This window comes from Ammospiza caudacuta, chromosome 24 (assembly GCF_027887145.1).
Source record: "Ammospiza caudacuta isolate bAmmCau1 chromosome 24, bAmmCau1.pri, whole genome shotgun sequence".
In the NCBI taxonomy this organism is placed as follows: Eukaryota; Metazoa; Chordata; class Aves; order Passeriformes; family Passerellidae; genus Ammospiza; species Ammospiza caudacuta.
In genome coordinates, this window is record NC_080616.1 from 6,817,175 (window position 1) to 6,844,225 (window position 27,051).

Here is a 27,051-nt window from a genome sequence, read left to right on the forward strand (position 1 = left end):
AATCTGAGCATCCAGCCCCAGGATGTCCCCAAGAGAGCAACCCCCAGGGGCCACAGGGCTCAAATCCCTGCTGGCTTCACTCTGCACCTCCTCCTGCCTGAGGCCAGCAAAGGATTTGGGTCCTGCAGCCTCAGGAGCTGCTGCAGAGCCCTGGAAGAGCAGAGCAGCAGCTCCTCTGCTGAGCCCGAACTGCCACACTCTGGTGCCATTGCCTGGGAAACAAACGTTCCTTCAGTGAACAGAAAGAGAAGCTGAAGTAACCAAGTGATTACAGACACAGATACAATGCAGCAGGGCTGGGACAGAGCCAGGCTGCTCCTGGGACCCACAGGGGGCTGCAGGAACAGCGACAATCCCAGAGCTGGCACCTCCCTGCTCTGACACAAACACAGACACTGCAGCTGCCCAGCTCAAACCTGAGCCCTCAGAGCCTCCCAAAGCTGCTCTGGAACAGCCACGGAGCACTCCTGGGCTGCAGCCACAGGAAAGCGCCTTTAGAAGCTTCCTATATCCTTTATTTTCCACCCAAATTCCCACCCCACACCCCCAAAAAATAAAAAAGCACACAGACTGCAGACTTAAAAGTGTAACAGGGTCACAAACTCTCCTCCACCACCCCCAGCCCAGCCCAAACCACCAAGGCACGTCAGGCTCCCCCCTCTCTCCAGGCCCATTTCACCCAATTCCCCCTCTCCCAATTTTGGATGGATGAAGCCAACACAAAACATTTTCCTTGCTGGGAAGCAGCAAGTGCTTCCTCATTGTCTCTGCACTGATAAAAACAAATGCAAACAAAGACATGCCTGCAACTGCCACCCTAATGTTTCCATGGGAAATGTTCTCTTTCAGCACATTCCCTGATGGACTCTGCCATCAGTTGGCCTTTGCAGAACTGAGGTCAAATTTTGCACCCCCAGCCCTCGAGAGGGGTGTGCAGTTATTCTTTGTAGGTTGTTGTTTGCTTGCCATGGGAGCCAGGTCTCTGTGGAAGGCTCACTTTGGTGCAATCCCAGCTTCCCACCAGCTCAAGCCCATCTTCTTTCCAAGCCAGTATTGCCCTGAATGTGTTTGTTTGGAGAGTTCCAGCAGTGAGAGCAAGCAGAGCCTGGGCCAGGCCCTGCTCCTCCCACCACCAGCGAGGGCCCTGAGGCCTGCACAGGGTCCATGTCCCACCCTGCTGCTGCTCCTCCTGCTGCCCTCAGTGCTCAGAATCCGACAGGTACGAGGGCTGAGTCCATCTCCACACCAGCATGTCCTCCCCTGCCACCCTGTGTGACTCTGTCTGGATCCGGGACTCGTTGGAGGCCAGGAAATCCACGGCTCTCTCCCACACCCTCTTCATCTTCTTTCTGCAAGGAACAGCAAGAAAATAAATGAGAATCCTGAGCTGGTTGTGCTTCTGTGCCTGCAGCAACTGGGCTTGTGGATTTGGCTGCCTGCTGTTCCCTGTGCAGGCAGAAAAGGGCATCAAACAAACCCTGGTTTAGAGATTTCAGACCAGGGCATGGCCACACAAATCCTGCCTGGGGGGAAGATGAGAGGCTCTGTCAGTGCCCTGAATTTCTGCCTCAATTTGTGCTGCAAAGGGACTCGATGAGCAAATCACCCTTCCCTGTCCTGCACACAGAGATCTCAGCCAGGGGGACACCCTGATGTTCACCCCAGCTTTGGATCCAGCTGTCCTGAGCATCTCACACCAGGGATGGCTCAAACAGCTGCAGTCATCCCTTGCAGGAAAGGAATCATTTCTGGTACAGAGGGAGGATGTTTAACACTTCACAGGAGGACAAAGCAGCTCCATTTAACCAAAACACAAGAAATAACCCTGCAGAAATGGAGCAAAGCATGAGGATCCAGTCCTGCAGCCCCACCACCCACAAAGGAATGAGCTCAACCACAACTCCTGTCTGAGACAGCCCCAAACCCAACCTGAGAAAACACCAAACCCAACCTGAGAAAACACCAAACCAAATCATTTCACTCCAGTTCCCTTCCCAGCTGTGTAACTCAAACTGGCCCCTTTCCAGGCACACAATCACTGCAGTGGAGCCCCAATATCCTGTTCACCTCATGGGAATTGCTCTGGTCTGGAGAGCCAGGCAGGATGGCTGGGAAAGGAGACAGCACCAGATACCCAGCAGATGAAGCAGAGGACACCTGAAGCTCCAGGTCCAAGCAAACCAAACCCAGGTAGTGCTGGACAGAGCAAGGACAATGCATCTGTGGCACTCCACAGGTGACAACACACCTGTGGCACTGCACAAGTGACAACACACCTGTGGCACTGCACCCAGTACCTACCTGGGGCTGTCACACTGATCTGCACCAGGCACAGCCCGAGCTGTGCCCAAGCCTTTCCCAACCCAAAGGCTCCAGCAGCTGCAGGGATTGATTTTGGAGCTGTGCCGAGTCCCATCCTGCTGCTTCCAGCCCTCCTGAGTGCCCAGAGCAGCTCACCTGCTCTGAGGAGGGATCAGGCTGTCCCGCACGTGGAAGATGCCGACGTAGGGGTAACGCTCCAAATTCCGCTCCCACTCCTTGTAGTGGTCCTGGACAACAGCTGGGGGACAGGAGGACACAGCAGTGAGGGATCAACCCTGCAGGAGCACAGCAGGGCTCTCTGTGCTCCCACAGCTCCTACCTATGATCTTCTTCACCATCTCATACATGGCTTGTTCCTCCTCCTCCATCTTGCGCCAGCGATAGCGGAGGTAGAGCAGGATGCCCCAAAGAGTTATCAGACCTAGGAGAATAAAACCAAAGGGATTCAGGAACTGGCAGCTGTGTGCCTGCTGGATGCAGTTTTAGTTCTCACACTGTGACCCAGGCCTGCTGGGAACTGAATCCCAGTGATTCCTTTTGCTCCCCAGTGCAGCTGCACCCCGAAAACCCCTTGGTGCTGCCCCCCTGGAGCACAGGAGCACCTGTGGGTGTGGGATGAGGTGGTGGCAAAGCCTCAGCACAGAGCTGCCCTCAGGAAAGAACCCTCAGCACAACCACAGGGCCCCAGGTCTGCAAATCCCAGGAGGCTTTGCCAGAGGGCTCCCCTACAAGGATCACTCTGGAAGACTGTCAGGTTTGGAGAGCTGCTGGACAGGGAAATAAATCCTGGTGCTCCAGTGGCAGCCCAAAATGCAGGAGATGTGTATGGAAGGTTTAGCACTTACAATGCCCCCAGTAGGCCTTGAGTGTCTGCAATAAACAGAACTGTCCCTTGTCACCCCCTCCCTGTCAGGTTGGATTAGAAACTCCTGCAGTCACACAGCTCTCGTTATCACCTCGCTGGGTAAAACCCCTGTCTCAGCTGAGGCGTGACAGACTATTCCAATAAAACCTCCAACCCTGAAATGCTACAAGTCATTATTAAAGAGGCTGGAGGACTTGGGAGCTTAGAGCAAGAAAAAAAGAAAAACTGACTCCTTAAGGTAAGTTAACACACTTATTCTGCAGCCCATAATAATGGGCACTTGAGGAATACCCAGAGAGCTCATCAGCTGCCTGATTTAAAGCAACTTTTAAGCACTCACAGCACAAGAGGAGGGCTGTGGGTCTCCTGTGCTGCCAGAACAAAGGTTAATTAGACATTAACTCATCAGCAGATTTATTCCACTTCTGTTAGGTGTTTCCTATGGCTGAGCAATGTGTGATCACAGAGTTTCATCCCTGCAGCTGAGCCCCAAGGGCCACTTACACCAGAAGAACAGGAACAGGTTCATGATGGCCGTGACCATGGCCCGACGGAAGCGGCAGCCCAGCCCCATCTGGGGATGAGCAGATTCCAGGCAGAACACTTCCTCCACGCTGGAAACAGGCTCTGACAGGTCCCTGCCTTTCAACCTGATGGCAAGAGGAAGAAAATCTCATTGAAGAGAGCAGGCTGCAACTGCAGTCTTTAATCAAGGAGAACAACCAGGCTGCGCATGCAGCTGCTGGCAGCAAATGCCCCCACACCCAGGCACAGCCTCCTGCCACAACATCTGGGGAGTGGTGTTTAGCCAGGGATGGATGTGGCTCCAGGATGGATGTGGCTCCATCCTGCAGCTCCCACTGGCATGCTGAGTATCCCTGCACTGCCTTTCTGACAGCCCCTCTCAGCGTGCACAAGATTGAACTCAAAATTGGATTCCCACCTCCCAGCACAGAGATGGAAACGTTCCCTGAGTCAGAGCCAGTGCTCAGCCCCAGCAGTGGGAGCTGGGGGAGCCAGGCTGGGAGCAGGAGCAGCTCCAAGAGTGGCAGAGCACCAGCACAGAGCCCTGCAGAGCCCTCAGCTCCCTCCCTGCAGCACTGCTGCTCCCAAGGCAGGCTCACTCCACACTGAGCCATTCCCAGAGCACACAGGCACCGAGGGGTGCAAGGGACAGCCAGCAGATCCAGGGGAATGCAACAAAGGGCACTGCATTTTTTAAGTTCCTAATTATGAACAGCCCATTAGACAAAGAGGTTTGCTAATTTACAGGTGCTCAGCTCAGGAACTGCAGAGAGCTTGGCTGGTTCTGGGTTCTGCAGGAGCTGCACACACACAGTTGTGTCCCACCCCCCGCTCTTATTTACAACCCAAATTCCACGGAAATATTTAAAACATGCAGCAGAATCACCCAGTGCAAAGCTCATTTTCAGTCCTGCATCTCAGACTAGCAACTAAAAAATAATCTCATGTAGTTAAAAATGCCTGGGGCAGGGTTTTGGGGATGCTGCCACGCTGGATCCAGGGAAGCAGAGCTGTTTGGGGACCAGCCAGCAGAGCTGCTAATTAACAAAATAAAAAGTGGGAGGATATTGTATCCCACAGCTTCTGACTGGAAATGTGCTGGAGTATAAAAACACAAAATTTGAAAACTCTGCATCCCAGCCCACCTACAAATGCAGCCCTGCCCCTAAGGAAGCCGAGCCCTGTCCTGGGAATTTGCACAGCCCAGGAATCAAAGCAGCAGATGCTGTCTGATCCGTGGATCACAGCAGCAGCTGCAGGAATATTTAAGAGCAAATGGAGCAGTGGGAATTCCAGCAAGCTTGCCCACCAACCCCAGCACCACAACTGCTGCAATTCACTTAATCACAGACACATTTAGCAACGTGCAAATGCAAACAACTGTTAAGGCTTTAGAGCAGACTGGAGGCAGCCCACGCTCCCCAGAGGAAGGTGATGATGGCTGCTCACTCTGGCAAAAGTGACCTCGTGGGCAAGTTAAGGAAGAGCTGTAGGTACAGGACCATGGGGAGGACACCAGAAGCACTCCACAGGAGGCACAGCACAACCACTGATGGCCCCAAGCAGCCCTGACCTCCCACCTGCATCTCACCTGTGTCCCACAGCCTGGGCTGGGAATGAGACTCCTGGAGGGAGCGCAGATCCCACCCTGCTGCAGGGCTGTGCTTTTCCTTTGGAAGTTTGCCCAGCAAGCTCAGCCACAACCAATCCCAGCCCCCCTGCTGCAGCCCAACGAGCTCTAGGAGCTGAAGGGCACCACTGACCCTGCCAAATTTCACCCCAGATGCCCAACTTTGACACAGTGGGCTCCTGCCCACCCAATTCCCAAATCCCTGTTGTTGTTCAGTATCAGCAGATCCCAAACTTTGACACAGGGGGTTTCTGCTCACCAAATTCCCAAATCCTTGTTGCTGTTCAGGATCCAGTGCAGGGCAGCTTCAAACTTCTGTGAGGAACTGCCAGTTACATTCTGTGCAAAGGAAGCCATATGCAGATTAGCTCTCCATTCATTTAAAATACTGACCAACACAATTTCATTACAGCAGTGGGAGAATTCACTCCATAGGGCTGAACCCAGGTTCATTCTTATCAGGATTCTGCAACTGGAGGGAGGAGAACTAAGCCTGAAGATCTGCCTGGCCTGAAGTCCTCTGACTGGGGAGATGATGCATGAAGCACTCAGTGAAATAACACCATCCCAGACTGTTAGGGCTAACCACTAAATACAACATAATCTTACTGACAGGTTACCAGGAAAGAAATGGAATGCTGGATCAGAGCAGTCTGTCTCCTGACACTCTGCAGTAGAGAAAAATCCTTCTTCTGCCCAGCCCTCAATCCAGGGAAATTTCTGGTTGCACAAGACTGATGGCTCCAGTGAAACAACAAACCATTAAGATTTACAGGGGGTGAAATCAGAGATGGAGGAGAAAATGATTTTCAAAAGAACTGCTGAGAACAGGACTGGCCAAAGGGGAAGTGAGAGATATGGGAGAGAATCAAAGCAGGATGAGGAAGCAAAATGGATGGTGAATTGTTTTAGTGTCTATTATTTATTGCTTTATAAGAGACTAAGCACTGGGTTGTAACAAAGCTGCTCAGAGCCCACTCACCAGCACGTGATCCTTCACCTCACTAACCCAAATGCATTTGCTTTTTAGGTTCTCAGGGTTTCCACATTCAAAATTACCTGGTAAGAAAAGTCAAATTAAAAAATCATGTTTGTAAAAAAAGCTCTGAAAGTACACCAAGAAATGCTCTCCTTTCCTATCAGCCCCAGCCCTGAGCAAAATGATTCCAGGATGAGATTTATATTGCAGGCAGATCAGATGACTATTAATAAAATGCTCAGCCACTGCACTGAGGTTGGATAAGGGCAATCAAACCTCTCACTTCAGAGCTGCTGCTGGATAAGGGCAATCAAAGCTGACACTTCAGAGCTGCTGAACACACAATGAGGGGGAAAGTATTGCTCCTGCCCCTTGCAGAGCACAGAACCACAGCTGCCACCAGGTATCAGGTGTGGAGCTAATGATCAGTGTTCAAAATGCCTCCAAGGAGCTGAAATCCCAGCTCTGCCTCCAACCCAGGCACAGAAATGCTGGCAAGGCACTAAATCCTCTAAATCTTGCCTCACCAAGTTGACTAAACAAATGTGCTAAGTAAATCTGGTGGAAATCCAAAGTCAGATTTGAAAAGATTTAGAATTCTTTGCAGCTTCAGTATCCAAAGGTTTCAGCCTTGAGGTCTGAAATGCAGAAAATGGAACTGAAGCCCTTTTACTGATTACCACTGCTGTGAATCTTGCTGAACAAGTCCCTGCTCATACAGTGGATTTCTAGCAGCCTACTCCATCCCAAATAGCAGTGATGGGCTGGATTTACTCCTGGAGTAGGGACTGTGCTGGGTCAGCTCCTCGTCCTAGAGAGCCTGTCCCACTCTGTGGTGAGGAACAGGAGAGGCACTCACACATCTGCCGCCACATTTCAGCAGAAATGACAATTTCTTAGGACACTTCATGTGTAAGAACACATCAGTTTACACTCCTGCCTCTATCCTGAAGACAATTTCAAGCTGTTGGTAGAAAAGAATAACAAACCCAACCAATCCTACCTGAAACTCCCAACACTTCAAGCACAAACAAGGCCCACTCACCCAGGCAGGGTGACAGGAGTGCATCAGCCAAGCACCACTCAGCACAAAAATAAACCCACCTTCCCTGTTTTCCTATTCCCTGCCTGCCTCAGCAGTCCTCAAAGGGAACTGCCTGTTCCATAAACCCTTCCAGAGTGGGACAGGAGCAAGCAGGGGCTGGGAGAGGCAGCTCCTGCAGGCTCAGCAGGGTGGGGATGTGCTGGCACTCACCTGCCTGCACGGACAGGTAATTGTAGAGCTCGTGCAGCATGGCCATCACCACGTCCTTGTGCTTGGCCTGGCAGAACTGCAGGGCACAGACAGGGACAGGGACACACATTAGCAGTGCCGTGGGGACAGTGGGAGTGCAGCTCAAACACCAGACAGAACCACAGCACTGCAGTCTGGCTCAGTCCTGCACCACAGCTCCAGGCACGTCTCCTGAGCAGGGCAATGTTGCAGGCACAAGTGACCCTGAGCATCTTCTGGGTGAGTTTTAAGGTTCCTTCCAGCCCAAACCAGTCTGGGATTCTGTGAAGTGCCACCAACCCACAGCCCAGCCTGCAGCACCAGCCTCAGACCCACCACAGATGGATCCATCACCTCCAGAACTTCCCAGCACACAAAACTCAGAATCCAACACAAAACCTTCTCCCTTCTAATGTCTGCGTTAGAAGGGACCTTTAAAGCTCACCCAGTTCCACCCCTGACACCTTCCACTATCCCAGGCTGCTCCAAGCCCTGTCCAGCCTGGCCTTGGACACTTGCAGGGATGGGGCAGCCACAGCTGCTCTGGGAATTCCATCCCAGCCCATCCCCACCCTCCCAGGGAAGGATTTATTCCCAATATCCCATCCCAACCAGCACACGGAATCCTGGAATGGTTTGGGTTGGAAAGGATCCTGCCATTATCCCAGGCTGCCACTTTATCCACCATCCAACCTGGCCTTGGGCACCTCCAGGATGGGGCAGCCCCAGCTTTTCCAAAATTCCATCCTGACAGAGGGAGCAGGGCTGTGCAGGCACTCCCCAGTGGAGCCCAGGGAATTAGCTGATTAAATCTTGCACTGTTAAAGCTGAAAACAGCTTTATTGCAAACCAATAACACTGCTGGTACAACTGTTCAAAAAGAAATTGATTCATGTAATTGGGAATTTAAATTTTTATCTTTCAGAGTCTCATACACACTCCTAACTTCATCTGGCCCATTAATTTCAACTCATCAAGTCCCAATTTTTCTGTAAAACGACAGAACTAATCATTTTACAGTGATACTGTTATGGGTGGAACAGACTACCTGGAATAATCACTGTTCTGTGAGAGCTCACAAGATTGAGAATAAATAAATAAATGCTTACATCATCCGTTCTTTTGTCACAATCCACAGGCAAGAGATTAACTAGGAGAGAGAAGAGGGGGAGTTAGCTGGCTGCAAACAAGAGCTTTGATCAAGAAAATAATTATCTTATTAAAAGCAGGCTCAACTTAGAGCCTGGTTGTGCTATTGTTCATCTCCCCCTGGCAGCACCTGGAGATGCAAAGAGCCCCTCCAGGAGCTGCTCTGGGAGGAAAAACACCCCAAGGATGGAGCTGATGAATGTGTTCAGCTGGGGAGTGAAAACTGGGGCTGGGTGTTTGAACAGCTCCTGTCTGAGAAGCTTCATGCTGATCTTTACACTCCAGTGCTGCCTCTTGCTGCCCACCAGGGTCACCTGAAATACCCCAGCAGAGCCAGGGAGGGAAATGAACCCCCCTGGAGGGCTGATGGCAGCTCTGGGCTCTGCAGGGCTTGAACAGCTCCTGGCACCTGTGGCACAACCCAAACCTGGGCACCACTCCTGAATTAATCTGCTGCATTTCCCCCTTGGACAGAATAAAGGGCTGTGCTGGCAGAGGGAACATCAAAAACACAGCCCAGGTACTACACAGACCTCGTGTGACACCATAAAATCCATCCTTGGCCCAGCAGGAATGGCACTCCACATAAACCCCACGGCTCTGAGGGACTGAAGGCCAAACTCGTTTGGAAAAACCAAACTTTTGATTTGCTTCCCATGACTAACAAGGTTCCCCACAGGAAAGGGGAGATGGGAAAAGGGACAGAAACAGAGATGTCAGGTTATGGCAATGAGAATGATAAATGTGATGGGAATGGAAGCAGTAAAGGCAAAGCAGGAAGACAGGTGAGGAATAAAGTTTAAACGAGAATTAAACCAGTGCACGTACACCTCTCCTCTCTCCCGTCCAGCCAGCCTGACCCAGCCATCTTCACCACGAGGATGCCCAGAAAAATCAGCAGCAGCACCAAGCTGGCGAAGCAGAGGAACTGGGACAGGTAATATTCCAGGCCTTTCCCCTTTCCCTCGGGCTGGGGCCGGGGCGCTGAGCGCAGCAGGGCTGTCCGTGGGGTCACTCCGTGCCCCCCATCGCCGGCTGCCCGCCACGGGAAGCGCCGGATCAGCCCCCCAGCCCTGCTGCCCGCATCCCGCTCTGCCTCCTTCCCAACGCTGGCAGCCAAGTTCTCCTTCCCTCTCCTGAACAGGCTGCTGAACCTGCCTGGGGCCGCCGAGGAGCCCCACTGCGTGCTGGGGGTCACCTCGCTCTCCCGTCTCCACCAGCTGTTGGAGGAGAGCCCCCTCCTCTCGCCCGCAGTGTCCCAGGCACCCCGGGAGCTCTGCGCCCCAATTCCCCCTCCCGATGTCCCCCAGTGGCTCCTGGGTTTCTCCTCGCTGGGAAGGGGCTTGGACCCCGCCGAGGAGCCCCAGTAGGGTGTGGAGCTCAGCCCCCCAAGCCCATCCAAGCCCGAGCCCGCCCGGCTGCCGAGCCCCCCGCTCCTCTCTGCCGAGGGGCTCCACTGGGACGTGGAGTTTGAGCCCCGGATCCTGTCCAGGGTGGGTCTCAGGCCACTGCTGAGCCCCCCACTCCTCTCTGAGGCGCCCCACTGCAGTGAGGAGCCCCGAAACCCATCCAGGGTGGTCCCCAGCCCCTGGCTGAGCCCCCGGCCGTGCTCTGCGACATCTCTGGATGTGTCCCAGTGGGACGCGGAGCTCAGCGCCCCGGCCCTGTCCGCCCCCAGGCCCCCGCTCCTCTCTATGGACGTGTCCCACTGCGAGGGGGAGCTGAATCCCCCGTGCCCGGCCAGGGATGCCCCCAGCCCACCGCCACCTCTCTCCACAGTCGTCCCCCATTGCTCCGAAGGGCTCAACCTCCCCAGGCTGTCCCGGGAGGAGCCGCCCTCAACCCTGATGCCTCCAGCCCGGCCCGGCGGGGACCCCCGTGGGTCCCCCCAGGATTGCCCGCCGCTCTCCCCAGACGTCCCCCAGCGGGACGCGGGCGGCCGCCCCACTTCCTCCTCCTCTTCCTCCTCCTCGTCCTCCTCCTCACTCTCACGGGCGGCCACGCCGGTGAAGCCGGAGCGCTGCCGCGAAGGCGAGGCCTGCGGCGGCCCGGAGGAGCGGCCCGGGCTGGGCGGCGCGGTGCGGCCGCTGCGCCGGGCCGCCGCCACCTCCGCCCGCAGGCAGCCCAGCTTCTTGATGTAGACCTTGCGGGTGGTGGCGGTGATGGGCCCCGGGCGATAGCCGAGCGCCAGCAGCTCCTTGCGGAGCTCCGCGTCCGTCAGCTCCGCCATGGCCGCGCCAGGCCCCGCCGGAAGCGCCCCGCGGGCGGGAAGCGACACCGCCATCTTGGGAGGGGCCCCTGGCGCCGCCATGTTGGGAAGGGCACGGGGCGTGTGGGGAAAGGGCGCAGGGGCGGGCGCCATGTTGGGAAGGTCAAGGGGGTGCGGGCTCCGTGTCCTGTGGAAGCCGCAGCTCTCGCTCCGCGCCGCTCACCTCAGGACCGGGAAAATGCGGGAGAAATGGGGAAAGCTAAAGGCGAAAGCTGCCTCATCTGCGCGACGAGCCGGTGTCGATGATGGGTTGTCCCCCATCACTGTGTGGAGCAGCTCCCGCCTCGCTCACACTGATGTTCTGACATTTTTAGGGCCATTCTCCCAAAAAATGTCCCTTTCCCAAGCACCTACCACCCCCACACGCGTTTCCATCATCGCTGCCCAGTTGCTGAGCTCTGCCAGAACCTCAGGCAGGACCAGGATCCAGATCCATGAAATATTTCCTGGGAAGGGAGGTCCCCACACCTAAAACAGCAAACCCAAGCGTTGACTTGTAAATTTATTTTGGCACAGCTGTGATGAACAGTAATTGCTTTTTCCTGCTGCCGCCGCTAAAGAAAGCGATGAAAGCGGCTGAAATACGGTGGCGTCATGTTGGAATTTAATTAAAGGTAATGGAGCAGCGGTACTGAAGGTGCTGAGGGCTGGCTGTGTGCCACGGCAGGTGATGGATGCGTGACACTGGGGTGAGGGACAAGCCGTGATCCCTCAGGAATGGCACCTGTGGGGAGAAGGAGGTTTCTAGAAGAGCATGAAACTGAAAGAGCTGAGCTGTGCCTTCCCGATAGGAATCACAGAATTCCAGAGTCAGTGAGGCTGGGAAATCTCTCTTAACACCATCGATTGATCCCTACCTGAGTGCCACATCCAGATTTCCTCAGACACCCCAAGGATGGGGGCTCCAAACCTCCCTGAGCAGCCCCTTGCAATGCTAACAACCCTTCCCATGGAGAAATTCCTCCTGATGTCCAACCTGACCCTCCTCTGGCACTGCATGAGGATCTATCCTCTTGTCCTGTCACTAATCCTTCTTTCAGGAACCCTCTTCCTTAGCAGGTCCCCAAAGCTCACCTCGTTCTTCCCAATTTATCCAAGAAAGCAGCAGCAAGATGCTGAGATTTGTTTGTCAGGTTGGCAACAGCAAATACATCCTCAGTAGAGGCCAGGGAGCCCATTAAAAGAGCAAACTCAGCTGTGCTGGGAAGTGTGAACGCGCTAAGCTGAGCTTCCTCAGTGCTCCTCTGCCAGCTCATGATGTGGAGAGGGGTCTAATGTAAATAAAAAATTCCAATTTGCTCCTATCACACAGATCCTGTGAGCTCACAGCTCTCACTTTGCAGAAGCTCTGCCTGGGCATGCAGCTGCGCGCTGGCTGAGCTGGTGCAAACCTGGGAATTGCATGAACTCACCTTTTTCTGGAGAAAACAGCAACAAAAGCCCAAACCCATCCTTTCAATTTGTGATTCTGCCCATCAGGGGAATTACCCCAGGCCCAGCAGCCTCATTGCACAATCTTTAGAAGGAAAGACATGGGATTGGTGTTGGACAGCTGGAGGATGGGGGAAAAGCTGTGATTCCTCCTCAGAAGGAGGCTGGCAGCACCAAAGCTCAGCAGGATCAGGTGCCTCTTCTTTGTGGAGAGAAATCCACGACCCCTTTCCCTTCCTCCCCTTGGGAGAACCCCTGCCTTCCCTGGAAGGCATTTGGCCCCTACAGGGAAGGCAGCAGGAACAGAGATGTCAGACCCTCTATCCCCATGGGCAATCTTTGTTCCCATCCCCTGCCCACAGTGCCAATGCTGAATTTGACTGTGGATTTTCTATTTCTGCAGCCCCTCCATCATCCTCATAGCTCTGGGAGCACCGAGCGGTGCCGAGGCTGCAGATGGGCTCTGCAAAAAGCGTTTCTTGGCTGGAAAGAGCCGGAGCTGGCCGTGGGAAGCTGGGACAGCATGGAGGGACAGCCTCCACCTTCCCTGCGAGCCCAGAAGCTGCCTCAGAGCTGCTGGCAGTGCCTCCCATGCCAGGGGAGCAGACACGCCGCGCCGGCTGCTCCGGTTCTGGCAGCCTGATGCGAGCAGAGCCCTGGGAATGGATCCGTGCTGCAGCAGGGAATGGCTGCACCCCAAACCCGCAGCTGAACCCTTCACTGCTGACTGATGGGCTGCTGAAACCCCCGTCCCCACCCACCTCCTTATCCGTGGCTGTTGGGTGCCAGCCCTGCACATGGCACTGGGGAAGTGTCAGGGCTTTCTTGGGAGCCGACTCTGCCCGTTTGTCACCCTGTCACTCACAGCCACAGCACAGGTGTGACCCGAGAGCCCTCTGCCTGTCCTGGGCCTGCTCAGTTCCTTAGCAAGTCAGAGGTGACTCCATTACCTTCCCTTTCCCCCAACTATTGGGCTGCTCATCCCACCATGAAATTCTTGTTTGGTTTCTGGAGCAGCAGATTCTTCCTCCTGCCTGGGTGCTGCTGGCTGCCAAAGCACCTTCCAGGGCAGGGGAAAATGCAAATCTGTCCTGAAACCTGGAGAACACTTCCTTCTTACCCAGATCCAGAGCCCTGACAGCCTGGAGCGGGCTGGTTGGGGTCCCTCCATCTCTTTCCAGTGGAAATGTTTCTGCTTCTCCTGCTCAGGCCCCTGAGGGTGGAAGGAATTTACTCCCAAAAGTTGAAGGTGTACTTTGGTGCCTGTTTGGCCACCACAGTTGGTGCTGCAGGACAGGACAGGGGTTCCTGTGGTCTCTGTCACAACCAGCCATTACATCTTGAGCTCATTTATAACTGGGACAACTGGGATGAGCAATGGAAAATCCATGGCGGGGGTCAAAGCTGGCCCTTGCTGATGCAGCTTGTCTGGGTCCAAGGCTAAGAGTTCTGCTGGTGGATCTCCCTCTGGAATTTTCCACAGCGTCAGCCCCACCATCACCCCAGTGGGAAATGGTCCAGGAAGCAAATCCAAGAGGCTCATGTTCACCTTCTTTCTTTCCATCACTTTCCTTCCTGCATGGCACAGGGGACGTGTTAGCCTAGAGAATGACAGGAGTGAAGGAGCTGGGAAAGGGCATGCTGGAGGGACAGCTCTGACCCACAGTGGAGCTGATGGAAGAGGTTTAGGGCCAATTTTCCCTTTCAGGGGGAATTCTCCTTTGTTTTCATGTGGCAGAATCACACCTGGAGTAAAGGTTTGGGTGTCTCTGAAGTGACAAGGCAAGAGGTGCCCTCTGAAGAGAACAAGACTCTGACCGTGCTGCACGCTGGTGTAAATGTGGCACAGCTCCTCCTGTGATTGCCGTGCCAGCTCTTCCGAGGATATCACCCCTCTGCAGATGGAGCTCCTGCAGCCCAGACTGCTCTCACTCCCAGCCTAATGGAATGTGTTATTTCCCATCTCCCTCCCACTCAGAGTCATTACAGAGCTTCCACAGCTCACACTGCCTCAGCATTACTGGGAGCTTCCTGGAGCTGATCAGTCCCTGGACAAGGAGCGTGCCTTTGGATCAAACATTAGAGCTGTAATCCACTGCACGCTGCCTGTTCCATTACCCATTGGGAGCTTTCTCCTCTCCCCAGGGCTGCTTGTAGCAGAGTGCTCCGAGGGGTGTTGTTCCAGCACAAACAGAGCTCTTGGAATGAGCTCAGCGAGAACAGAACTCCTGGTAGGTTGGGAGGATAAAATTGGATTGGAATTGGATATATTCACGTACATACCATTGATCTCATCCATCCGTACTTTACATATGTTGGATTTCCTGCTGCCAGCAGAGAGGAGTAGCTCTCAGATAAGCCAAAGGTATGGAAATGGAGAGCAGGATGTTCAAGTGGAATTAGGGTTTCACCTTGGGGTGTGTTTGAGAGGCAGGAGAAAGGGCAGAGTGCAGTTCCCTCACACTGTGCCTGGCACAGCTGCTCCTCACTGTGCTGGTGGATTTACAGCACCAGGCTGACAGGAGGGGTTTGGGCACTGGGAGAGGCTGTCCGTCAGGGCTCCTGCATTCTCCAGCAGTGTGGGAATGTGCCAGAGCACCCTCCTGGAGCAGGGAACTGAGTTAGGGACACACAGGTCCCCCCTTGTGTCACCAGTTCGGCCAGGAGGTCTGGTAAAGGTTTGCCTCGGTTTCCCTTATGGTTAAAAGGGAGGGATAAGACTTAAACTCCTCAAAGATTGACTCCTCAGGCTCTGACACACACTTTCACAGAATCACAGAATCCTTGAGGTCAGAAAATCCCTCCAGGATCATCAAGTCCAACCTGTGCCCACCCTGAGCACTCAGTGCCACCTCCAGGGATGGGCACTCCAAACCCCCCTGGGCAGCCCCTTCCAGCCCTTTCCATGAGGAAATTCCTGCTCATGTCCAACCTGAGCCTCCTCAGCCCAGCCTGAGGCCGTTCCCTCTCCTCCTGTCCCTGTTCCCTGGGATAAGATCCCAAATCCCCCCCGGCTGTGCCCTCCTGGCAGGAGTTGTGCAGAGCCAGGAATTCCCCCTGAGCCTCCTTTGCTCCAGGCTGAGCCCCTGCCCAGCTCCCTCAGGACTTTCCAAACCCTTCCCAGCCCCCTTAGGAGTCTCCAAACCTCTCCCAGCTCCCTCAGCTCCTCACAGGACTCTCAGAGCAGTGCTCAGGAAAACAGGGATGTTCCCCAGAACCTGGAGCCTTTCCTCTCTCTTCTTTCCCACATTGGGCACTCCCCATCTCTTAGAGAGGCTTGCAGGACAGAAGACACAAATCCTCCTTTTAATTACGTTGCACATTTATTATCTCACCTCAGATTTTGTTAATCTCTCTCACAAATTTCGTTTACATAAGTGGAGTCTTTCAGCTTGAGGAGCTCCATCACTCTCTCTTCTGATCCTGCAGATATCAGTCAGCTAAACAGAAAAGAGAGACAAGCACAAGTGTCCTTAAAGCTCTGGAAAGACTGAATGAATGCCAGATTTATGTGTTGTTTCCTCCTCCTCAGCTCCCCAGCTGAAAGCTCAGAGGCAAACTGGGGTGAGCACAGGCAGAGCAGAGCAATCCCACAGGGAGAGCAGGACCCCCTTTCCTGGCCTTAAACATCCCAGAAAAGGCAAAGGCTCAGGGACAGCCCCATCCCACCACCCCTCAACCTGCAGGAGGAAGAGCAGCACAACAGCCTGCCCCTGGATATTTGCTGCTGCAATTCCCACACACGGTCTCCCAAAGGAAAAGGAGGATTTGCAGCAAATTGCAGTGTAATTAAGTGTCAGTGTTAAGCCCCCGTGCAGGCAGAGAGGTGTTCCAAGCTGGCTGCACATGCTGAGCTGCCTCGCAGGTACGGTTGCTGTTATAAGCTCTGCTGGAAATTGTTCCCTGGAGACTGAGGACTTTTTGGGAGGAGGAGGAGGAGCAGGGAGGTGGCAAACAGAGCTGCTGGGAAGGGTTGTGCTGCTGCTTCCAGTCAATATCAGTTCTGGGCAGCACTTTAGGAAGGAAATAACCTTCCCAAAAGGGTGCACACGGGAGTGGTTGGGATCTGAGGGCTCCACAAAGTGAGCAAACACGACACAAAAACCCTTCTGGGGAATATAAATATCTCTGTGCTGATGAGCTGGTGAGAAGAAGGAAAGGCAGAATTCCCAAGGCAGAAATCAACCCTCTGACAGTACCATCTGGGGTGTCCTGTAACAGCTCTGCCAGCAGTTTCTCCAGGACATCTTGGTATTTTTCCAGCTGCCTTGGGGTGAGCCAAGCTCTGACAGGAAGGGCTTGCTGTGGAGGAAACCAGAGAAGTCAGAACAAAAAGGTGAGGGGAGCAGAGGGAGGGAGGTTGGGGTGCTTTGACCCCACTTGGATCGAGTTAGTGGAGGCTTTAGGATTTGGAGGGAAGAGGATGAGCCTCATATGGGGGAAAGAAACATTTTGAAGGCAACACACTCTTGAGTTGTTCAGAGCGCTGTTGCATAACCCGTGGGCTGGCTCAGAAATCCAGATAAAGGCACCTCCTGGCAGCAGGGATGCAAAGAAAATAATTTCTGAACCTTCTAATCCTCCACTGTGTGGCACATCGACCCTTCCAGCCGGAGCCTGCAGAGCTCCTGCCCTAGCAACAGCTGAGGACGAGCTGTGGTCCTGCTCCAGCCTGCTGGACTTGGAGCCAGCTGTGCCTGAAGCAAAGAGCTCTGTTCTGGTGCTGGCCAGCTCGGGGATTTCACACTTTGAACTGGGCATTTTGCTGTTTAAATCCTGTTACTGAGTGCTGGTGCATCACAAGTGCAGGAGGAGTTGCACATTGAGCTGTGCCTTGGCCAAATCCCAGCCTGGCTGGTCCTGCTGTCTGTCCCACGCGGTCTGTCCCTGTTTGGGGGGATCTGCACCCTCCTCTTGCTGGCAGAGAATGGCTGAGCTCCCTGCAGGAGTGACTGCCCACACAGGAAAAAGTTTGCTGCGCTCAAATGGCAAAGTACAATTTTCAGACTTGGCTCACCAGGTAAGTCTGCCTTTGAGGGCTTAGCCTGGCACTTCAATCCCTAAAATTGCCCATTTTCTGCTCTGTGCACAGACTCAGAGCCCAAGTTTTTACATAAGGCCTCTCCAGTGCACAGAACTGTGGGGACAGAGGTGACACCAAGCAGGAGCTGAAGCAGAACTGGGAGTTCCTGCCTTGCAGAGACCTCGAGCTGTTCTCATCTTCCTCAGGGAGAGGCTGTTGGGTCTCAGGGGTGACCTGGCTGCTGAAGGACCAAGATAATTTAGGGTGGAGCAAAAACTTCTCTCTGAAGTAAGCAGGCAGAGGACATCTCTTGGACTCCTTGTCCCCTGCATGTCCTCGTGGGCTTCTCAGAGCCCAATGGCTCCACATACCTGGAGGGTCTTGGCTGCATTGACATCCACACCAGATTGCTCAGAGAAACCTTCCTCCTCCAGCTGCTGCAGCGAGCTCAGGGATTTCTTCTGCCCTGCCTTGTTCCTCTCCTTTTCCTGCAGTTTTGGGGCAGAGAGCAGAGGGGGCAGTTGGTGATGCTGGGAGCAGCAGCGAAACTACTCTGTGCTGTCCCAGCAGCCAGGAATCCACAGTGCTGGGCACAGAACCAGTGAGGTGGTGGAAGGGCCCATCAGCTGTGGCCTGAGTGACCTTTGGGGACTGAAATCCAGCAGTGCTGGGGGCGAGGTCAGGTTACGGGGCACGGTGTGAAGGTCTGCAGTAAACAGGAGCCACGTCTGGTGGGGGAACCCTGTCAGGAGGACATGGGAGCTGACAGCTCTGGGACCTTCCCCAGCTGTCCCAGAACCTGGCCAGGTCTGTGCTGGAGCACTGCAAGGAAACTGAGCCCAGCCCTGCACGTGTAGTGCCCTGCATGTGCAGAGGTCATGTTTCCCCAGCCTTTCTGCAGGTCTGTAATGTCAGCCCATCCCCATTTATTTAGTTGCATTTAGGACCCTCTGGAAAAAGCCAGAGGTGCTTTGGAATATGACAGACACACCAAATGTGGCACAGGCCATGCTCAGCGTGCAGTGTGTGAGCACAGGAGGGGCAGGGACGGCCTTTGGGGACAGATTTCCCCTTTGTTCCCCCAGAAAACCCCAATCCCTGGCAGACACGGAGCTACAATGCTATGGGGTACAAACACAGCCCATGTGCGTCCCCATCCTCCCCAAGGACTTCGCAGAACGCCTGTGCTCCCCACAAACAGCCATTGTTACCCAGGGGGAGGTGTTGGGATTGGGATTTCTCCCGGCATCCAGGGGCTCGGCAGTGCGGGGGAAGCTGGCTGGGGCTGCGTTTCAGAAGCTGCCGTCTCCGAGCCTGCCTGACACCTTTCAACGGTATTTGTTTCACTTCAAAAGGAAAAACGTTCTCTCGGCACGTCCCAGAGGTGACAACCAGCCGGGGGATGGTTAATTATTTGTTACAACAAAAGAGCCATCACTGAGCTGATGCAGCTGCTCTGGAAGAATTCCAGCACCAGCAAAGGGACCGCAGGTGACACCCCCACAGGTGTGGCTGACCTTTGGTAGGGGGTCCAGGCTCTCCCTTTCTATCTCACACCTTAAAAATCCCCTCTGCCTCCCCCCAAAGCCGTGGATTTTGGGAGGAGGATATCACAGTGTCTCCTGTTGTTGGTGTGCACTGCAGTTTGGGGGATGAGGGCGGGAGAAATCTATCCTGGTTTATTCATTCCAGAGGGGTTACCTGCATTTTCTGGAAGTCACTCTGGGTGAAAAAGGGCATGAAGCCTTGGGTCTGCTCAGCCAGCACGCACAGCAGGGACACCAGCAGCAAACTGGCCACCACCTTCCTCGAAACCATCCTGAGAGCCTGGACAGCACAGGAAAGGAGACACCAGGACAGGAGTGGAGAGGGAGGTGTGACAAAAACCTTTGGCTCTCCACCAGCTGCAACCCAGCCCACCTGAGGGATATTTACTCTTCCAGTTGCTCCTGAGCTGAGAACAGAAGTGCTTTGACTGAGAGTAGAAGTGCCTTGACTGACAATTTTCTTCTCAAAGCTGTTTGTGTAAACAGATTTGCTCTTGAGCAACATCTGCAGGGATTTCAAGCCCAGCCCTTCAGGACTGCTCAAGCCCCCCTGAGTTCTGGAGCCCCAGCCCTGCAGCTGTGCTGGTTTAAGACCTGATCACATCCAGAGCAAACCCATCAATCCCAGCATGGCAGACAGAGGTGCTGCAAAGAGAAAATCCTTCAAACAGCTGGTTTTTAAAATTTTGTTTTGATTTTCCTCACCACTGGAAACCTTCCTGGGTGGACTGGATCTCTCAAGAAGCCTCATTGAGTGCAAGGGAAATGGGAAAGGCGTTTTCTGTCTGAGCCTGGAATAAAGGGCTTTAAAAACCACCTCTGAAGTGATCTAAATGTGACTTCACCTCAGGAAAGGACTTGTGTAAACATTGAATGTTCTCTTTAAATATTAAAATATTCTCTCTGGACAGACTTAATGAAGTCTGGTCCTACAGCTTAACTTCTCCACCTGATTGGAGCCTGATCCTTAATTAGTTTCAGCAACCTCTTGGTTTGGACATTATTGAGAAGACATTGTTAAGTTAGATTTGACTCCTGAATTAGATTTCCCATAAATATCAGCTGGTATTGAACCAAGGGCCAGTGCAAGTTAATAAATATTCCCTTTCCACAGCACCTGTCAGTCACACCCTGTCCTGTCCCTTCCCTGGGCACTGCATTGGTGCCATCTCCCCCTGCCCACCCAGACTGGGCCACGAGAGCCACCTCCAGCCCTGGCACATCCCAGGGTGTCCCAGCCCTGTTTCCTGCAGGGATCCAAGCAGGAATTCTCTGGCTGTGCCCTTGCAATGCAACCTCAGCAACATCAATCTTTGGTGCTTTTTCATTTGTTCTATCACTGCAGTAAATATATAAATAAATAAAATCCTGCTGAATACAAAGAAAATACACCCAGTCACTTCCTTCATCTCTTCTTGGCTAATCCCTTTGGGAATTGATTCTCTCTCCCTCTTCTCCCAGAAAAAACACCCGCACAGACCTCTCCACTGAGAAACAGCCCTGCTGAGAGCCCTGCCTTGCTTGGCAAGCAGGACCTGCATTCCATCCTCGAGATCTCCAGCTCAGCACCTCTCCAGCAGAGAGCACTTGGTGGATTTGCTTCCCAGCTCCACAGGGAAAAGAAAAAAGCATGAGGATCCTGAGTTCAGCATCAGCACTGTGGGCACACAGGGCTGGGACACCCCTCAAAACCCGGACAAGTGCCAGCCTGGGGGCAGGAGGGGTGGGCAGCTGGCACAGTGACAGGACAGGATATTCACTACTGAGCTGTCTCCCCAAAAATCCAGCCATTCCTGGCACTGGGACCTGTCTGAGGTTCACTTTCTGCCTGCTCAGAGGGCACTGGGCTCCCCACAGCTCCGTGGCAGTGCCCAGTGTCTGCCAGGTGCCCACAGGAGGCAGGAGCTGCTGGAATTGGTGCTCCTGAGGTGGGGATGAAGGAAAAGCACTTTCCCCATTGTTTCAGCATTGATTTTGTTCCCTCCTCCTCCTCAGAGCTGGCTCTGCTGTGGCCAAGAGGTGCCCAGACCTACCTGGGGGTGCAGCCACGGGACACTGGGGGTCAGAGCTCTTCTCCCTCCTGTCACACCTGGGTGCTCCTGCTGCTTCTCCTCCCTTTATAAACCCATCCAAGCACTGCAGTCACTCACCTGTGACCCTGTCCAGCTGCCTGGCCTGCATGGAAACGCCTTTCCCAGGCAGGGAATGTTATCTGCACTGGAGGTTTCTGAGTTTCTCGTTTCCAGGCAGATCCCCTCTGCTCCCTGCCCACGTTCTTCAGCTTTTCCTGGTGGTCCCACAGCTGAGACAGATCAGCTGCTGCCTCCATTTCTCCATCTCTAATTTAGAGAAATTCCTCTCTCCTGGCTTGTGTTTCTAGACACCGAGCCTGCAGAATGAGTATTTTAGGTGGTGAATGTCCCAGCACTACAATGACACCTGTGTCAATTATATTTCTACTGTAATTGCAAATCACAATAATATCAAAATTGCCACTTGGAGTCTTCAAGTGGCTCCTTCTCCCATCCTCACTGAGCCTGGCACACTGATCCCCCTCGGGAACACAAATCCTGCACTGTCATCCCTCTCTAGACAAACGAGGTGCTGAGAGAGGGAGGGAATTGTGCAACAACTCATCCACGCTCTCCCAGGACCATCAGCCAGGAGCTGGTGCCAGAGACTTTGGGACCAGGCCAGGCACATCCTGGAGCTGCTCCTGAGGGAGTCTGGGAGCAGCCAGGCGAGGAGCAGGAGGGAAAAACGAGCTGGGAATCCATGAAATCCTCCTGCATCCAGGGGCTCCATGGGCCGGGAGAGCGGGGAGCATTCCTGCCTGCCCGGGGAGGGATATCGGGAACGGCCATTGCCCAGCCGGGAATGGCATTTGTCACCTGGGAGTGGCATTTGTCACTCGGGAATGCTGTTAGTTACCTGGGAATGGCATTTGTCACCCGGCCCCATCGCAGGCAGTCGATAGGACGCGGGCACACAGGTGTCACAGGGAGCTGCTGCTGTCCCGGCTGTCAATAACGCTCGATTTGGGACACAGCCCTCCTGAAAAGCCTCGTGTCCAGCACTCAGGTGCTTCCCGGATCCCTGGGCATCCTCCCCGGCTTATCACAAAGCTCCCAGAGGCTCCAGCTCAGCTTTGCTCCCTGGAAACCTCCCTGGGAATGTGGCTGGGGGTGATGGAAAGGATGTCACCCACAGAATGTGGGGTGACACCTCCCTTCCCTAAACAATTTGCACAAACCTCATCCCATTCCCGTTTGAATTGACTTTTCCAGTGCTTTTCTTCACATGGTTGTGATGGATGCAGCTGAAGAGTCAGCAGATGGTGCTGGGAAGTGACAAATGAGTTACCAAGAAAGGTCACTTTTCCCAAGCACTGAACTTCCCCGTGTCTTGTCCCTCTGTCCCTCCAAGACGCGTCTGTCTGGCCGCTTTCCATCCATCTGGGACGGAGCCTGGGGAAGGACAACCTTCCAAATCAAACAGAGGGATGGAAATTAATCATATCTGTATTAGCTGCATGCAGCCTGCCAGCTTCACCTCTTAATTATGCAAGAGTGCTCCGACAGGAAGGAATCGTGGAGCTGAAAATAAAGGATCTGACTCCAGGTCTGGGAGTGCCAGGGCAGGTGGGAGCAACAGGCACCTCCTGCCTCTGGCTCGGCCCAGTCCATAAATGCAGCTTTTGGCACATCCTGGCTGCAAAACAAGGATAAATGAAAATAAAAAATCCCAGCTGGAGGCCTCCTTGCCAGCGCTGTAATTCCAAAATTCCATCCTGCTGCATTCCTGGCACAGTTTGCAACCTGCAGCCCCCAAAACTCCCCTTTGGGCTGTGGTGCCAAGTGGCAGCAGAGGTTGGAGGCAGCAGAAACACGATGTGCAGGATGGGTTTTAGTGCAGTTCTGCTTGTTCTGAAAGTTAAACATTTGGCATAACTGGGAGTCGTTTTCCCAGGAAACTGGCAGTGGAGTGCAGTCCACTGGGCCTGGCAGCAGTGGCAGTGCCAAGGAACAAGGGGCAGAACGAGCTGCCCGTGCCAGCAGCACACCCAAACCTCTCTGGAAACCAGCTCTGAGGTGACCTGTGCACCCCAAAACCGGGGAAATGCTGCCTGTTGCCTCAGCTTTCCATGAAAGAACAAAAGAGGGGGGAAATGGTTTTCTGGACAGAGCCCGGGTGGATTTGGCTTCTCTACAAGGGCTGGAGGGGATAGGCACTGACCAAAACCATAACAATCCTATTTCACTGGGATAAAAAAAAAATAAAAATTAAAAATCCCTTTTTCTAATAAAATAAATGTCTGGGCTTATAAAAACTTTCTCTCCTCTCAAATAAGGAAAGAAATAAACAGGAGAAAAATGTTTCATTGCCTGGTTTCTCTACATTTTTGGTCACTCCTTTGCCACCCTCTCCCCGATGTGGAAGGAGTGAAGAGAGAAGGGAGAGGAGGTGAGAAAACACCACGGATGCAGCTCAGCTGTTCCCATTTTGGTTTTCAAATCTGAGCCACCCGGTTTTCACTTGAGGGATCAGGAATATTTTTAGGAACGGTACAAAATGCAGCCTCACACCCAGGGAGGGGATGTGACTGGTTTGTCCCTTGGGGCTGGGTGACATCCCTGGGCACCCCACTGTTCTTTTGGGGTGCTGTGACCCCAGGCAGGCGATGGGAGAGCTCAGAGCCAGGGAAATCATTCAGATTTCAGCCAAAGAGATCCCTGCCCTGCTCCCAGGGGATATTTATTCACTTTGGTGAGGAGGAGTTCAGCTTTTCCACACTCCAGGCACCCTCTGACCTTTCATTGCCTCATTCCCTCCTTCCCCTGCCCTGTTCCCGTGTCCAACACCAGTGGATCAGGTTGAGCTCTGCAAGCATCGCCACCAAGGCACCAGAAAAACCCCCAGATGGTTTTTGGGGGGCTTTTGAGGGGAAAAGGGGCAGGGAAAACAACTGGAGGGGGAGAAAAGGAGGGAGAGAAAGAAGAAGAGGGAAAGGAGGGCAGGAAAAACAACTGGGGAGAAAGAAAAGGAAGGGAAAAAAGAGAGGGAAAGAAGAGCAGGGAAAACAAGCAGGGGGTGGATAAAAGGAGGGAAAGAAACAGAAGAAGGGGGAAAGAAGAGCAGGGTAAACAAGCAGAAGGAAGAAGAGGAGGAAAAGAAAGAAAAGATGAGGGAAAGAAGGGCAGGGAAAACAATTGTGGGGAAAGAAGAGGAGGGGAAAAAAAGAGAGGGAAAGAAGAGCAGGGAAAACAATTGGGGGGAGAATTAAAGGATGGGAAGAAAGAAAAGGGGAGACAGAAGGGGTCCAGCATCGTTGTGCTCAGCAGTGCCAGCTGCCAGCAGATTTCCCAAGACTGGATGATGCCAAATTCCCAGGATTTATTGGTGCTCTCACTGGACTCTCTCTGCTCATCCCAGCACCTCTCAGCAATCAGTGGCCATTTATCTGCCACAGAGGAGAAGGGTTCTGGCTCTCAAGGCACCAATTCATCCTGGGAGGAACAAGGAGGCAGAAGTCAGAGTGAAAAAGAGACTCATGTGGCAGGTCAGTGAGCTCCTGGGCGAGGAATCCCAGGAGAGGCTGGGAGAGGATCAGCAGCACATCCATCCCAGCTGGGATGTGGGAAAAACAGAATGGAGAATTGTGACAGCAGCAGAAAGATCTGCAGAGCCTCGGGGCCTGTGCAGCCAGGCCTGATCCCAGCACAGGGCTCACTTTTGATAAAATGCCCCTTTAATCCGTGGATGTTTTGCTTCGGCGCGGAATAGCAACCTCAGCGAAAGCCTCTCAACCACAAAGGCTTTAGAGGGCTAAACAGTAAAGATTGGGAATTAAGAAGAATAAATATTAATGAAAGGGGTGGGAAAATGCATCATTTCTCCAGACAACCCTGCCTGTGCTCCCCTGCACGGGGCTCTTTGGTTTATTGTTCCCTGGAGCAGGAGCTGCACGTGCTGGGATGGAGCCACACAGAGCCTGGCGAGAGCCCACAGCCCATGGGAGAGGGAAAAGGGAGCAAATTGCCCAAAAAAAGGGTCAATATGGGATTCAACATGCAGCAAACCCTGCGCTGCTGTCAGTGGCTGTGGGTCAAGCACAGCCAGAGCCAGAGCTGTTACATAAAGGGATGGGGAGCAGCCCAGCCTGGGCTGGATGGAGGAAATGAATCCAATTACAGGATGAAGGGCACAGGGAGAGGATGGACACATTTGGACTGGAGCAAATCCCTAAAAGGCTTTAAAGCAGGGACAGCAAGAATGAATCATGGTAATCATGGTGCAGGACACGCAGCCACCACCGAGAGGAGTTGGAATGGGGCAGGAGGCAGGAATGGGGCTCTGCACCTGGCTGGGGGACAAACACTGCCAGGATGTGGATCTTCTGGGAGCTGGGACACCAGTTTGGCTGTTCCTGGGGATGTTGGGGCGAGGAGGCAGCCCAGCCAGGCAGCAGGGAACAGCCCTGCTGGAAAGAGGAAACAAGCAGGCAACCCCCAAATTTCCTCCGTGCTGATTCCCATAAGATTATAACCCAGCTGCCCGTGTCACAGCAGGCTCCAGGCTTCCACTGAGAAAACTAAGGGCTTGTATTAGAAAGAAAAAAAAAAAAATTGACCCAGTTATGACAAAACGAAGCAGCACGTTCACAGCATTGCTGTGGAAACCCATGAGCAGCCACAACAAGGCCCTCGGGAGTAACAGGATTCCACTTCAAATGAGATTTACAAATTAAAAATAAAAGAGCTGGATTATTTCTGTGTGCCTGAACCCCCTTTCCTGGCTGCCCAGCCAGCCTCAAGTGGACACTGCAGGGTGGGGAGGGGTGCCATGGACACACAAATCTCAGGAATTTGGGAAATCCTTTCCTTTGCCTCTCTGACTTTGCAGTCAAACACCTGCCCCATGCCAGGCAAAGGAGAGAGCTAGACAGAGATCCCTGGTAACTGCCCCAGAGAGCCCAGAAACCAGACCAAAATCCAGACTGGTTCCAGTTTGCCAGGCAGGGAGATCTGAGCGGCGTTTTTGCCGTTGCTCTTGGCAGAGCACAACTCGCTCTGGGTGCAGCCTCGGGAGCTCTGCTGGAGCTGCTGGGATCTGCCAAAGCTGCTGGGATCTCCTGGAGCTGCTGGGATCTGATGGAGCTGCTGGGATCTGCCAGAGCTGCTGGAGCTGATGGAATCTTCCCAAGCTTCTGGGATCTGCCAGGATGTCCTGGAGGTCCCAGGATCTGCCGGAGCTGCAGAGATCTGATGGAGCTGCAGGGATCTGATGGAGCTGCAGGGATCTGATGGAGCTGCCGGGATCTGATGGAGCTGCCGGGATCTGATGGAGCTGCAGGGATCTGATGGAGCTTCTGGGATCTGATGGAGCTGCCGGGATCTGATGGAGCTGCCGGGATCTGATGGAGCTGCCGGGATCTGATGGAGCTGCAGGGATCTGATGGCTGTGCCAGCTGCTCCTCACTGTGGGGCCGGGGGAATGTCTTGCACACCTGCCCACTCTGCCACAGCCCCGGGTTGTCACCGAGGGAGAAGTGTTGACAGCACCACACGGAGCGGAGCAGGCTCGCAGCTGAGCCGGGATTGCTCAGCTCCTTGGCAGGGAAATGACAGGGCCCAAAGAGCGCCTGTCTCTCCCAGGAAATCCTGCAGTGCTTGCGGAGACATTACCTGGATCAGCAGCAGGAGGAAAAGGCTGGGAGCTGACAGAGCGTGAAGAGGTTGGTGTGGGGGAGCTCTCCCCATATCCCAGCTGCTTTGTGGCTTGGGGGGAGAGCCTGAGCAGGATGGAGATGGAGAACCTGCATGGAAAACGGGAGCTGGGGTCCCTCCTGCTCAAATTTTGTGCATGAAAGACAAAACACTGCCTGCTGTGCACTCTTATTTTTTGGGACAAAAGCAAGGTCACCTCCCTGTCCACCCCCAGCCCCTGCCCTGGGTACCACAGAGCCACCAGCCATGGCCAGGTAATCCCTGCTGGGGGAGGGCTGGCCCAGAGAACCCAATTGTAAATACATCAGTGT

General features: G+C 53.8%; 2 protein-coding genes across 2 annotated transcripts; both read right to left on the reverse strand.

Annotated features, from left to right (window-relative positions):
* Positions 1–674: 674 nt before the first annotated feature.
* LEMD2 (LEM domain nuclear envelope protein 2) lies at positions 675–10,973 on the reverse strand. Its single transcript, XM_058819290.1, has 9 exons — positions 9,572–10,973; positions 8,704–8,744; positions 7,577–7,652; positions 6,325–6,401; positions 5,602–5,681; positions 3,692–3,837; positions 2,642–2,743; positions 2,458–2,560; positions 675–1,349 (listed from the first exon to the last, which is right to left on the reverse strand). Exons 1-9 carry the CDS (start codon positions 10,971–10,973, stop codon positions 1,199–1,201), a joined length of 2,178 nt encoding a protein of 725 aa, XP_058675273.1. The 3' UTR covers positions 675–1,198.
* A 4,816-nt stretch (positions 10,974–15,789) lies between these two features.
* On the reverse strand, positions 15,790–19,287 carry MLN (motilin). The gene is made up of 4 exons (XM_058819237.1): positions 19,168–19,287; positions 17,838–17,954; positions 16,643–16,745; positions 15,790–15,866 (listed from the first exon to the last, which is right to left on the reverse strand). The coding sequence occupies exons 1-4, from the start codon at positions 19,282–19,284 to the stop codon at positions 15,790–15,792; spliced, it is 414 nt and encodes a 137-aa protein (XP_058675220.1). The 5' UTR covers positions 19,285–19,287.
* Between the last annotated feature and the right edge of the window lie 7,764 nt (positions 19,288–27,051).

Bases quoted from the DNA above. Each gene is read 5' to 3' on its own strand.
- LEMD2 (XM_058819290.1), bottom strand. From the start codon at position 10,973: ATGGCGGAGCTGACGGACGCGGAGCTCCGCAAGGAGCTGCTGGCGCTC. The intron at 8,745-9,571 runs GTACGTGCACTG...TCTCTCTCCTAG, and splicing joins GGACGGGAGAGAGGAGAGGT to TTAATCTCTTGCCTGTGGAT. The intron at 2,561-2,641 runs GTAGGAGCTGTG...CCTGTCCCCCAG, and splicing joins GATGGTGAAGAAGATCATAG to CTGTTGTCCAGGACCACTAC.
- MLN (XM_058819237.1), bottom strand. From the start codon at position 19,284: ATGGTTTCGAGGAAGGTGGTGGCCAGTTTGCTGCTGGTGTCCCTGCTG. The intron at 16,746-17,837 runs GTATGTGGAGCC...TTTCCTCCACAG, and splicing joins ATGCAGCCAAGACCCTCCAG to CAAGCCCTTCCTGTCAGAGC. The intron at 15,867-16,642 runs GTACTGTCAGAG...TGATATCTGCAG, and splicing joins GTTACAGGACACCCCAGATG to GATCAGAAGAGAGAGTGATG.